Below are 14,327 nucleotides of genomic sequence, written 5' to 3'. Positions count from 1 at the left end.
TACAGGTCCCAGAAGCAACTGAATCCTGAAAGAAGGACATGCTGGAGATGGAGGGACCGACCGTTCTCCCTAAATGTTTGCTTTCACTGCTGGGCCAGGAACGTAGACAATCTGGCTGTTCAGTGCTGGCGACAAGAACTGTCAGAGAATATGCCATCATATGCTAAAACATGATACAGAATCTGGAAGATGCCAGCCAGTGTTGGCTAGTCAGTGAGCCCAAAGTCCCATGGAAAAAAAAAAAAAAACAAGGTGGACAGCTCCTGAGGGACAACACCTGAGGTTGACCTCTGACTTCTGCACATATGTGTACACACGCACACACACACATACCACACACACACACACACACATACACACACACTTGGGCGATACGGGAGAGTCCAATTCGAGTCAAGGGTTTTGAGTTTGTAGTTTCAACTTTAAAATTTAAAGCACCCAACAGGCAGCCAGGTCCTATGGACGTGTGAAGTACATGATGCTTAAGAGACAATCTAGAGTCACATTGTGACACTCGGTACAGTGGATGCTCACGGCCTCCTGCACGCCAGTGAACAATACTGCTGGGCTATAGTCACAGCATTCAAGCTCCGACCCTTCTGCAGGAGAGCAACTGACCAGCTACACTTTTGGGTTTCTGTTGTTGTTTTTGGCTTGCTTTGCTTTTGGCAAAGAAGAGATGCTGCACCATTCTGGGTGACAGACTGACATATGGAAAGTATTTGGAGAATATGTGGGACGGGAAGTGTTACTTCTCCAGCAGAGATAATTAGACCTTTGGTAAGGTAGGTTCTTATTGCTGTACCACTTTTCCGGTTAGTACGACTTTTAAATGACGGTGACACACTGTGATGGGAATGGAAGCGCCCAGCCTGAAAACACAGCTGGGGAGGAGTGCGGAAGGCATCATGACAATACATGATGGTCAAATTCTAGGCTACATTAATTAGAAACTTAGGGCCCAAGAGGGGTATGACAGTGGGCATTGAAGCATTATCTACCAAAGACTGATCCCTCTCACATCAATCGTCAACCTATAGGCTGATCTGATGGGGGCATTTTAGTAATTGAGGCTCCTCTTCCCAAGTGATTCTACCTCATATCAAATTGATAAAAACAGACAAACAAATCCAACACCCGGCACACGAGTCTATCTTAAAAAAGAAAAACAAATTAAATCTCTGATGGTCTTCTGGACAAGAGCCCAAGAAAGTCAGTTTGCAGTTCCTCTGGTGGGCAGGGTCCCTGTAGACCCTTCCCAAGCCTGCAGCCCAAACACCCTGCTGCAGACTAGCCACACAGCTGCAGCCCAGCCACACAGCTGCAGCCCAGCCACACAGCTGCAGCCCAGCCACACTGATGCAGCCCAGCCACACAACTGCAGCCCAGCCACACCGCTGCAGCCCAGCCACACTGATGCAGCCCAGCCTCACCACTGCTGCACAGCCACACCAATGCAGCCCAGCCACACAGCTGCAGCCCAGCCACACTGATGCAGCCCAGCCACACAGCTGCAGCCCAGCCACACAGCTGCAGTTTAGCCACACAGCTGCAGCCCAGCCACACTGATGCAGCCCAGCCACACAGTTGCAGCCCAGCCACACAGCTGCAGTTTAGCCACACAGCTGCAGCCCAGCCACACTGATGCAGCCCAGACACACAGCTGCAGCCCAGCCACAATCTCTCCTTCCTCCCATCTCTGTTCTCCCTTTGACTGTTTGATCTCACCTATGCAATGCCCCACCACCCTCCGTGGGACTCCTGCTGACTGGTCCCTCCAGTTTGCCCTGTCCTTCATGCCTAGAGGACCAGTGCTAGGATCTTTTGTGCCGAGGGGTATGCAGACAAGTCCTGGGGAAGTAGAGGTCCAGAGGAGGGACAAGTGTCATCAGAGAGCAGCTGAGACACCAGCATGGGTGCAGGAGAAGTGAACAAGGAAGCCCACATAGGCAGGTGAAGGTAGAGACAGGAGGCACAGAGTTTCGCTGTAGTGAGCACACACAGTCTCTCTAGGAGAGGATAGAAGAGCAGTCCTGGGATCCATCCCAATGAGGCATCCCTCTGTGGTCCATTGTGCTGGAAGAAGAACCTAGATGTGGCCAGGAGCTCTGTGAGCCTTGGTCTGCTCACCTCCCAGGGAGGCCATGGTCTGCATGAGTCTCCTACCAGTGCACAGTTAAGTGGGTCATGCCAATCAGAGTGACTTTGAGTTCAGAAGCAGTGCAGCTGATGGGACCACACCACACTCATGTCCCCTTGTGCACTGCCACAGTATTGACCCTCTGTGTTCAGCTCCTCCTGAAGCCTCTCGAATGCTGTGAATGTTCTTGCTGAATGACAAGTGAGCCACGGGAGATCAGTTTATTTTGTTCCTCTCTCTGCCCAGTCAGTCCAGAACATACCCTGGCTGCTGCTCTGGATCCCCAACTCTCCCCGGTAGAAATGACAGTTCTGAAGTCACAGACTTTCATGGGGACATCGCCTCCTCTCCTAACAAGTCTTCAAAACCTGTCTGCCCATGGTCCGTTGAAGTGGTTTGGAAGTCTCAGTACAAGGGGATGTTGGAGATGTGAACCCTCAGCACCAGCCAGGACCTGGCTTTTTGAAATTTTCACCTGTCTTTGAGACAGACTCAAGACAGGCTGTTAGGGAGTGCGGAGGGCAAGGGGCTGCCTCTTGTGATGGTGGAAAGTATGGCATCTGAGGGACATCCCCAGACTTCAGCTTCCACAAAAACATCCAGATTCCGTGGGGCAGCAGACTGGAGGCACACAGGCCATCTCTGAGTTAGTCCTGAGGTTTCCTACCCTGGAGGAAACCTTGATCTCTGCTTAGAAGGTCTTCAGCTGATTGGGTGAGGCCTCTCTGTTGTGAGGGGTGTGATCTGCTGTGTTCTAAGTCCGCTGGATGCAGCCAGTCATCCCCTCGAAAACCACACTCACAGCAACATCAGGACCAGGGGATTTGGTGGTTTTGCTATTTAGCATTTAGGAGATCGGATCTCTCTGCACTGCCAGGCTTTCCTGAAACTCTGACTCAAGTGATCCTCCTGCCTCAGCTTTCCGAATGGCTAGTACCACAGACATGCCTGTGCCTAGAAATGGTTATGATTTGACCACGACTCATCGTTTACAATCATTACTTAAAGTGCTATACCCTGTTAGATAAATATAAAGTATCATACTCCAAATAAAACCTGAAACAAAAGGAGGAGGTAAATAGGGGGCAGAGCTCCTGTGTAACATTGGTAGTAGATTCAGGTTACCCAGTTGCTTCTGTCGGGTCTGGAGCAGAGGGGTCCCTCCAGCTGCCTCCCCACATTCCTGGGGCTCAAGTGAAGTCTGACGGATGTGCCATTACCCAGCCCATAGTCAACATCCTTTATATGATCCTCCCAACTGAAAAAAGGTCTCCCGTCGAAGCTACAAAAGCCAGATGTTGTACTGCAGGGAGAATTCCCTCACTACTCTGGCAGCTGAGACAAGAGGATTGTGAGTTCAAGGCCAGCAACACCTCATCTATCATTTTTTTTCTTTAAAGTCAGAAACGTGCTTTTATGCAGTTGCAGATGACTCGGTCTCTGTTACAGACTCAACTATTCTGCACTGTTGGAAAACCAAAAACCCCACCAGAGATTATAAGAGTAAATGGATGAACTTGGCTGGGCTCTACACAGACCCCGTTTGTGGGCTGTAGGTATAGCTCAGCGGTAGGGTCTTTCCTAACACACCAGAGGCCCCCTTAGTCAATTCTCAGCACCATAAAACAGACAAAATAAACCGCAATGAGGAAACAGACAGCGGCATGGGTCTGGCCAATGGACTGTGCTGTGGGCTGCCCCTGAGGTATCACATGTAAGAGACCCCACTCTATGAAAATAAGTCAGTCAATAAATACAGCATTAGCTGTTGGTCAGGGCTGCAGTTGGGGGGAGTGAACAAAACGTGCTTCTGTTGTCTAGGACATGCTAACTGATTGGAAGAGGGAGAAATACCCAGTGACAGTAGTAACCCAAGAGTAGACTTAGTTCCAGTTCATAGCTCAATGTGGAAGACCAGAGGGAGCCATAACAATGTGGGCCTCGTGGCCAGTTGCACGTGGCAGGTGTGGCAAGAGTGCGCCCCCCACGCTGGGCTGGAGACTTCAGATCACCAGCTCCACGGGCATTTCTTTTATGTATTATTATTTTGTGGATCTGCTTGTGTGTACGTGTGGTGTTAGGGGGGTGCGGAGTGCGGACGGGGCATGCACATGCCACAGTGCTCTTGTGGAGGTCAAAGGACACCTCTTGGTTTGCTCCTTCTACAGTGGATTTTGGGGATCAGACTCCGATTGTTGGCTCTCCCAGCAAGAGTTTTTACCTGCTGAGCCACCTCAGTGGTGCTAGTCACTTCAGCTTCACTGGAAATCAGGGGATGTGGATCAGTAGAAGCACGGCAGGAGAAAGTACAGGATCCCCTCCATCCTTAGCAAGTATAGCCTGAGGCCCATCAATAGTACTCAGCCTGCATTTCCTCTGCTTTATGATAAAACGTAAACGTGTAAACTGGACATGGTAATATTAGGTAAAGTTATGTGGACCCAAGGACTGTGGTACCATGGTAGCTGGTCCTGTAACTGAGGTGGGTGGGTAGCACACACACTGTGGGTGCACGGGGCAATAGGACAGTGCCCATTCTTAGCAAGACTGGAGAGGGGAATGTGATACCTCACCATACTACACGGGAGGATGTGCAATTTGTTTTTAATGGTTTATTTTTTATTATTGATGTAGGTGGGCCTTCTGTTATGTGTTATTTTCATTTGTTAATAAAGAGATTGCCTTGGCCCTTTGATAGGACAGAAAATTAGGTAGGCGGAGTAAACAGAACAGAATGCTGGGAAGAGGGCAATGAGACAGATGCCATGGAGTCAGCCACCAGGTCAGACATGCTGAATCTTTCCCGGTAAGCCACCACCTCGTGGTGCTACACAGATTATTAGAAATGGGTTAATATCAAGATGTGAGAGTTAGTCAGTAACTAACTCTCTAGAGAGAATGGGCCAGGCAGTGTTTAAATGAATACAATTTGTTTGTTGTTATTTCCAAAGCTAAGCTAGCCATGCGGGAGCCGGGCAGGACGAAAATCAGGCCTGCCCGCAGCTCCTCACTACATATTATTTTTATTGTCTATTTCTGAAATTTTCCATTAAATGTTTTCCGTTTGGCTGAAGTTTGACCTCAGATAACCAAAACCATGGAAGGTTAAGCTATGAGTGTGGAGGGGATCGTTATCATCCCTACATCGCAACCTTCACCAACACCACCCCGTAAGAATGCACTAAGCCTGTAGTTATCATCTATGTTTTGTAATACAGAAAAGCATTCCACTTCTATTTTTATTTAACTACCAACTACCGTATCTAAGGTAACTCTCAAGTGCCTACTAAGTACCCGTACTGTCTGAGAATCACACGTAAAGCATTGCATCTGAAGGCAAACTAGGAACTATCTCCAGTTAGAGGCGAGCCTTTGAGAGCAGGAGAGACTAGCTGTATCATGAAACTCAGTGGTAGCAGGCTCTGGAGGCACATCACTGAGACCCCAAGCCAGCCTAACGCCATCTGCTGCTTTCTGTTGCCTCCTGCCACAGGTACCCGCAAGATGGAATACAAGGGCAACAGCTGGCATGAGACCTGCTTCACCTGCCAGCGCTGCCAGCAGCCCATTGGAACCAAGAGCTTCATACCCAAGGAGAACCAGAACTTCTGTGTGCCCTGCTATGAGAAGCAGTACGCCCTGCAGTGCGTGCAATGCAAAAAGGTGCTGAGCTCCCCTAGGGCCGCTCGAACTTCTCACTTCCGGTCCTTGGCCTGGCTGCCGTGAAGGAACGCCTATCGCATCTCCCTGCTTCCGGGCGCGGCCGTTTCTGCCTTGCGTGTTTGTTCTTGTGGGTGTCTGTGCATTGATCTACTGGGTCTGTGATCCGGTCTCTGTTTCAAAGAGATGAACTCGGAGAAAACTTCATGCCTTCCAGAACATTTCTGAATGTTCATGGCCTGATGGTGGAGGGAAGTGAAACTCCGGGTCTTAACCTCTTTCTGTTCTGCTGATCTGAAATCAACAAAAGCCACAGAAGGGGGCTGCCACTCTCTCCCGCATACAGCTCCGTGGGTGGGGACAATTCCGGGGCCTCATTGCCATTAGGACTTCTGCCAGCCTGCTTAAGTTATGTCTTTCCCCTCCCTCACTTCCCTGCTCACCTGTGCCCTCCCCTCCCCCACTTCCCTGCTCACCTGTGCACTCCCCTCCCCCACTTCCCTGCTCACCTGTGCACTCCCCTCCCTCACTTCCCTGCTCACCTGTGCCCTCCCCTCCCTCACTTCCCTCTCACCTGTGCCCCCTTCCTCCCCTCACTTTCCTGCTCCACCAGCCCACACCACACTGATGATTGTTCTTTGTTGAACACTCCTGTACTTTAAATTCTTGTTTCTTCTGAGTATCTTTCTGCTATGCAGCTACCTCTTCTATCTTGGAAACAGTTTGGTCTTTTTCAGCGAGGTTCACCTTAACGTGGTGGGGGAAGCTCCCATGTGAATTTACCCATCATGAACTCTGTCAGCAAGGCGGGTATCTCATCCTGAACTCCTTTTTCACTTACGTGTGTTTGATGGTCATGGACTCTATATGTGAGGCCTAAAAGTCTCTTCATTTGTACTTACGCACAGCAAAAACCGAGCTCTGGGAATCATTGACCTTGAGATCAGCCCCATGGTCAGGCCTACAAACCCATAGGCACCCCTATAATCTCCACATTGCAAGACCCTGGTGGCATTCCCTGCACCTCCTCTGAGTAACCCCCTCTGTCACATGCCCATCCGCGTGGTCGTTTTAGTTGCTGAAGTGCAAGTAGTACAGCCTTGTGGGGTGCATGCCTTTGTGTATGTGCTCCCCAAATACACTCAGGACTTTCAAGCCGGACACATCCCTCCTCAGGCAATGAAAGAAGCCATGGAGCGCCAGAAATCGGAGGCCAGACAGGACACATTCAAAGGCTGGATTTTCACCTAGGTGGAGATGACCGTGCAGCCAGTGGGTGTCTTGATACATGTCCCATGGGACAGGACAAATTGTTCACAGAGTAGGCAACAAGAGAAACCAGCTAGGCTGGGGCGTGGAGACTGGGGGTGCTTAGGGAAGAAATCCCCAAGGAAGCCATGCTGAAGTGAAGCCGAACCTGCTGATGTGGTGTGAAATGATGGGGTGGAGGTTGTGAGGAGAGCTGAGGGAGAGGGGTGGAAGGTATGAAGAGAGGTGGGGTGGTGAGGGACGAATAGAAGGGGTGAGGAGAGGTGGAGTAGTGTGAGGCGTAGGAGACAGTGGGCGTGGGATCCAGGGCACGGAGGAGAGCCTCCAGGCGGAGGAAATATCACCTCACAGATCCACGCCTCCTGTATCTCCTCAGAGCACGGAGGGCCAGGATATTTTCCACACATTCTGTCCCTGGCATGAGGGAGTGACTGGCCAATGGTCTCTTAATGACAAGAGGGCAGGGCCGAAGGGAGTCCTGATCCTTCCAGCCTTGTCATTATCCAGCAATGACTTCATCCTTGGGCAATGCTTGGGTTTTGGTCGAGTCCCCTGTAGCACGGAAATAGCATCTTGCTGCACAAGCATCACGCAAGAACCCCAGAAACTGCCGGATGCTGCCTCGCCGAGGTATGGCCTGGAGTGTCCCCATCCCACCTTCCTTCACCACTGCCAATCAAGCTGAGACCTCCTTAGACTCCCCTGATCTCTGACTCCGCTCTTCACCCAGTGTTTAAATCCCTGCAAAAAGCAATATTTAAAAGTGACTAGATGCAGTTGAGGGGTGGAGAGCTGTCTGCCACTTTGCAGCTTCCTTCACAAAACTTCTATGTCTGGAAGACAGGGTGAGGAAAGGCTCCCAGGATGCTGGTCCCTTCAGGCCACACCAGCAGACACACCTCTTCCTTCCTGATCCTCTAGTCACTGTACAAGCTGGGCATGGGGATAGAGCTGGAGAGGTCCTTGCTTGCTGGTATTTGAAGGACTATTCCACAGAGATTTTTCTCCCTCTTCATCAGGGCAATGCCATAGCTAGAACTGAGGTGCTGAGGTCTTTAGCCATGGCTCTCTCTTCAGCAACGGGGCTGCTCAGAAGTAGGCGTCTGCATCCTCAGTGTTGGCTCTGATGCTGACCACACCACTGTGCCACCTTCCTGTTTGGGAAGGTGACAATGCCCCATAGCACCCATACCTTCTGTTCCCCTGCACTAGTGACACCTAGAGACCCATCGTCACCAGGGAGAAAGCCAGGAGCGACAGCGGTAGGGAAGGTAACACGAGGTGCCTGAGGGTTGAGGCTCCTTCACCCCTTCAACAAACTGGACATTTGCAGGGGGCCGGGGCTGTCTCGCGTCGTCCACTGGCAATAATGGTGGCAGATGCCTACCAGAAACCGGGGTGGCCCTGACTCTTGCATTTGTGTCCTCCAGCCCATCACCACAGGAGGTGTCACTTACCGGGAGCAACCCTGGCACAAGGAGTGCTTCGTGTGCACTGCCTGCAAGAAGCAGCTGTCTGGGCAGCGCTTCACAGCCCGGGATGAGTTTCCCTACTGCCTGACCTGCTTCTGCGACTTGTACGCCAAGAAGTGTGCTGGGTGCACCAACCCCATCAGTGGTAAGCATCCCGGGAAGGCCACTGCCAGGGGATAGGCTAGTGGCTCCACACCGCGGAGGCCTAGAGTGTTAGCACGGGTGTTCTTAACATCCAGAGGCTCTGCGCCCAGTCTACCTTTCTGCCTCCCTGCTGCCCGTCCTTGGCACACGGCTTTTAGACTATGGAGAACTATCTTCCCCTTGCCTGGGCATGGAGAACCACTGGCCTCTCATTGAGTGTTTCTGCTTGGGTCTATGGGGCTGTTATAATCACATGAGCAAAAATGTAGGATTCATTTCAGGCCCCAACAGCAGACTTGGTATGTGGAAGTGTCCACATACGGCCGTCTTAGTAAGACTCGTCTAGAAAGACGAGTCATAGCACAGTGCCCAAGCTGTTTGACAAACTGAGAGCTCAAAATGTGCTTGACTGGCCGGCCAGTTATCTGGTCTAAGGTATCAGACATGCTGAAGATATTGAAGGTGGAGACGAGATGACTTAAGACTAAACATTCGCCATGTATCAATCGCGAGAGTTCTGTCAAATGGAGGAATGTTTCTTGAAGTGGATTTTCCAGCCCCGTTCATTCACTCCATCTGCTCTAGCTTGCTTGCGTTTGCTCTGATAACCACCATGATCAAAAGCAGCTTGTGGAGGAAAGGGTTGATTTCCTCTTACAGGCGAGCATGAAGAGGAGTTAAGGGCTGGAACCTGGAGGCAGGAGCTCAAGCAGAGCCAGGGAGGGGTGCTGCCTTCTGGCTTGCTCTCCATGGCTTGCTCAGCCTGCTTTCTTGTCTAACCCAGACCCACCTGTCCAGGAGTGACACTCCCCACATTAGGCTGGGCCCTCCTCCCACACTCATCATGAATCAAGAAAATGCCTTACAGCCTACTTGCCTACAGGAAGAGGTTCCCTCTTCCCAGATAAACTCTAGGTTGTTGAGTTGGCAAAAAGCTAACCATCCCACCATTGTGGGCCCACAGTCAGCAGACACATATGTCAAGGAACAGCAAGAACTTTCCCCTGCAGCTTTGCAGGGTCTTTACACACTTGTACACCACTGTTCACCTTTACACAGACACGCACACCACTGTTCACCTTTACACAGACACGCACACCACTGTTCACCTTTACACAGACACGCTTGCACACCACTGTTTACCTTTACACAGACACACTTACACATCACTGGTCATTCACCTTTACACAGACACGCTTGCACACCACTGTTCACCTTTACACAGACATGCTTGCACACCACTGTTCACCTTTACACAGACACGCTTGCACACCACTGTTCACCTTTACACAGACACGCTTGCACACCACTGTTCACCTTTACACAGACACGCTTGCACACCACTGTTCACCTTTACACACAGACAAGCTTGCACACCACTGTTCATCTTTACACAGGCACACTTGCACACCACTGTTCACCTTGCCTAAAACCAAGTCGCATTGGTCCTACTGACCTTTCCAGCTGGCAGGACTCTGGAAAGTACCCAGAGCTCACGCTTTATTTACATGTAAAGTTAGAGTACACAGAATCGTCATGTTTTCCTTTGTCAAGACACCTGACTCCAGTGCTCACACGCTCTCATTTCCTCGAGATTAGGTAGGGAGGAGAGTGGGGCATTTTTCAGTGGCACGTCCATGTTTGCTGTCGTCTTCATAACTTCTGTTGAGGGAAACATCTGCAACACTTTTTAATCTGTGGGAAAACAGCATAAATGTGAAGTCCTTTAATATTTGACACGGATGTTTGTGGCAGTTGTCATAGTTTTTGGTAAAAAAAGCAAACCTCTAGTAAGAACATGGTTCTTCCTTTAAAGCGTCAGAATCAATTCTCTGAAAAGCAGCGATGAATTTTCAAAAACATACGGAAGGACTGTGAGATTGCAGCTAAGGATGTACACTCAGCCAGATTTCCAGAGACTTACACACGGAGCTTGGACGAAGCTTCAGATAGGTCTTTAGTGTGTTTCCTCTTCAACACCAGTCACACTGCTTTTGTGAATAAATCGGAGAAGACTGCAGATCCTTATGTGCAACAGTGCTTCCTTCTCATCCATAACCGTTCACTATTACCCACACAGGTTTGCAAGCATGTCTAGTCTTTAGAACTGATTTACAACCTCAAATCAATACCCATGGTGCTGTCAGCGACCCACGGATGTGCACAGAGCGGCAGTAGGTTTGAGGTCCCAGGCATCTGTGTTTCTGGTTGACACTGGACAAATGAAGCCCCGTCTCTGTGTTCTAGCTCCCTTCTCAAATAAGTACATTGTTGAAGACACATCCAATGGCAATGACAGGGGTGTTTTTCCCCACCTTTTTCTGACTGGAGAGACAGCATTTCTAAATAGTGACCCTGAGTGTAAAAAGACAATGTGCCTTAACAAAGGAAATAAATACATCAGAGAAGGTTCATTCAAGCGTCCCAATGTGACTGGCCACAGTTTTAATGCCAATGATTGTAAATTATATTAAAGTGTTTCATATTCTAAGAGAAGCACACGGAGGGGGAACATCTTTGAGATGGAGGAGTTTAGAAACCTACTCTGTGTTTCTTTTTTTTTTTCTTTTTTAAATTATTTATTATGTCTACAATATTCTGTCTGTGTGTATGCCTGCAGGCCAGAAGAGGGCTCCAGGCCTCGTTACAGATGGTTGTGAGCCACCATGTGGTTGCTGGGAATTGAACTCAGGACCTTGGGAAGAGCAGGCAATGGTCTTAACCACTGAGCCATCTCTCCAGCCCATGCTCTGTGTTTCTTAGTTCCGTATTTGCTAATTCAGTCTTGTTAAGGGCGACTAAGCAACTCAGACATGCAGAAAAGCTACAGTGTCAAGTCTAAAGCCTTGATCGTGTTCTGCCCAGGGCTAGGGGCCAGGTATTAGTTTTTAGAAACACATGAGGCAATTTGTATGTAAACTAGATACTCAATTTTACTTTTTTTTTCCCTTGTGGTCTGAGGATCAAACCCAGGGCATCACACATGCTAAGCAAGCACTGTGCCATTGTGTTACACCCTTAGCTCCAGGAACTTGCTTTTTTTCCTTTTTAAACAAACAAACAAAAACTCTAGGCTGATGAGGTTTGCTGGCTTATCCCTCTATCATGAGCAGAAGTGGCCTTTGGAAGGACACAGACACTTCATTAGAGACCACTGCTAAAACCAAGCCCTAGCATGACTTGCCAAAGAGAAAAATCTTGACACTTTCCCGGTGTGGAAGGGTTACAGTAGGAATCTGGTGAGTCAGAGTTATGTAAGTCTGAGAACGGGTGTGGGTGTGGCTACTTTGTCACAGTATGGTTTATCACACTGGACTCTTGATATCAGAAATTCATCATCTAAATCCCAGCAGAACACATGGCAACTGTGTTCATGTAGTCCATTCTTCTCGGTTGCAGAGCGGCCCGTGGCCATACAGACCACCTGTTGTTGATACCATAATCAGCACGCTGTGTACCTTAAACGTCTCATGAGGACTAGTCAAACATGAGTCACCAGATAGGATAGAAGTGAAACTAGTTAGTTTGCTTGTTTACTAATACTGGAGCAGGGCTGTAGCTCAGTGCTCAATAGTTTCCATAGCATGCCCGGCCCCCGGCCTGCCTCCAGCACTGTAAAAAGATAAAACTGTGGTTTTGCTCAGTCCTTGACTCTTTCAGCGTCAGCTCTGGCCTACGACCCCATTTTCCTTCATTGTACTGTACCCCGACTAACCGGGCCCCTTTTCTCACCCCGCTTCTGATCTAGAGCTGGTCCCAGGGTCACCCCTTTGCAGGCTGGCCCTTTCCTAGCCATTCCTGGGATGATCACACCTCTCCTCTCCTGCCTCCCCGCGTCTACTCCCTTTGCTACAGCACCCAGCAAAGGCACAGGAACCTGTTCCCTTTCCTCGTGGGGAGCAGGTTTCATTTCAGGAGACAATAGATACTAACCCAGGAAACAGCGGGCACTTTTCTTTTCACAGTGCCGGGGTTGGAAGCCAGAACCCCACACTCAGAGGCAAGAGCTCAACAACTGAGCAACACACCTAGCCCAAGCAGGCACTTCTTCATTGCATGTTCTCACACCCTTGTTGGAACCTGTTTTCCCATCCTTCTGATGACCCTGAGTTCCTTGAGGCTTTGTAGAATTGATGATTATATGTGATTCCTGGCTCTCCGTCACTCATCTGAAGGTCGCATGTGCAGTAGGCACAAGGTTGAAGCAGATCAAACTGTAATGTCTTTTTCAGCTCTGCGGAGACTGGTCCCCTGGAGACGCCTCACCCTGTGCTTTTCTTTCATGCGCAGGGCTCGGTGGCACGAAGTACATCTCCTTCGAGGAACGTCAGTGGCACAACGACTGCTTTAACTGTAAGAAGTGCTCCCTGTCCCTGGTGGGACGCGGCTTCCTCACGGAGAGAGACGACATCCTTTGCCCCGACTGTGGGAAGGACATCTGAAGGCAGCGCGGAAGCCGCAGCCTGTGATGCGGAGATTCGGATATTTTCTTTCTTAACCAGGCAATGCTGTGTTCTGCTTCCCACTAGCCACCGCAAGGCTTTCTCTCACTGTCTCAGCTTCATGTTAATTGAAATCCTTTAGCTCTCTGCACCATTTCAGTCCTAGCGGGGACTGTAAACCCTGGATGGAAAGATGACTTGGAATTTTTTTGGAGACACGAGGCAGAGTAAATGAAAATGTGCTCCAGCGTGTCTTTATAAAGCATCCCTCTTTCACTGCCTATTTAATTTTTAAGTGCAATTAACATTTGTTATGAATGTGTTCTCAAGGGAGAGCTGGGATGTGCAGCTTTGTAACTTCCTTTTTGTGTACACCCAGAGTAAGATTTATGTGACTTAGAATAAAGTTATTCAGAATAAAACCGTTGGCCAAGCCCAGTGTGTAAAATCATGATTGAATGTTGGAGTCTCCCTTTAAATAACCTTCCTAATGCTGTGCCCCTTCAATACAGTTCCTCATGTTGTAGTGACCCTCGACCATAAAGTTATTTCATCGCTGCTTCATAACTGTAATTTTGATGCTGTTATGAATTGCATTGTAAATATCTGATATGCAGGGTATCTGGTATGTGATATCAGAAATACTTTATTGAGAGGGCCAGTGACCACTACCTGCAGTGGGTCGTGATGGGTCGGTATTTGGTGAATATTGGCCCAGCTGGTTGGACTGGGGCAGTATTCATTAAAATTCTACCACACGGGGCTGGAGAGATGGCTCAGTGGTTAAGAGCACTGACTGCTCTTCCAGAGGTCCTGAGTTCAATTCCCAGCACCCACATGGCAGCTCACAACTGTCTGAAGATCCAGTTCCAGGGGATCTGACACCCTCACACCAATGCACATAGAATAAAGTTAAATAAACCATAAAAAGTATTTTTAAAAAATTCTACCACACTTGGTTTCAAGAAAGCTTTCTGGCAGCACCTTATTTCCTGACACTAACTTTTCTCCCTCCCAAGCTTTCCTCTTGTAACACAAATATTCTACATTTGATGCATGAATCTATGCTCTATAATATGGATGACAACAAGGCTTAGGGGGCTAATGACCGGGAACCCAGGTTTTGAGTCTCACTTTTGGTAGCAGAGCTCGGCTCCATCCCATCAGCACAGATCTGGGTAAGCCAGCAGTTCTCAACCT

The 14,327-nt window shown here is 49.2% G+C and overlaps 1 protein-coding gene across 6 annotated transcripts in view; it reads left to right on the top strand.

Moving 5' to 3' along the window:
• The window catches only part of Fhl2 (four and a half LIM domains 2), a 73,500-nt gene extending 59,951 nt beyond the window's left edge, over nucleotides 1-13,549 (top strand). For all 6 annotated transcript variants that reach the window (XM_085679625.2, XM_048430190.3, XM_048430191.3 and 3 more), the window contains 3 exons: nucleotides 5,634-5,803; nucleotides 8,500-8,686; nucleotides 12,976-13,549. In XM_085679625.2, the coding sequence (XP_085535751.1) occupies nucleotides 5,634-5,803; nucleotides 8,500-8,686; nucleotides 12,976-13,127 (509 nt within the window). In that variant the 3' untranslated portion in view covers nucleotides 13,128-13,549. The remainder of the gene's footprint in view (nucleotides 1-5,633; nucleotides 5,804-8,499; nucleotides 8,687-12,975) is intronic.
• The last annotated feature ends 778 nt before the right edge of the window (nucleotides 13,550-14,327 follow it).

The sequence above is a fragment of the Myodes glareolus genome, chromosome 18 (assembly GCF_982192425.1).
Source record: "Myodes glareolus chromosome 18, mMyoGla1.1, whole genome shotgun sequence".
Classification (NCBI taxonomy): domain Eukaryota; kingdom Metazoa; phylum Chordata; class Mammalia; order Rodentia; family Cricetidae; genus Myodes; species Myodes glareolus.
This window is presented reverse-complemented; position numbering and strand designations above follow the sequence as displayed.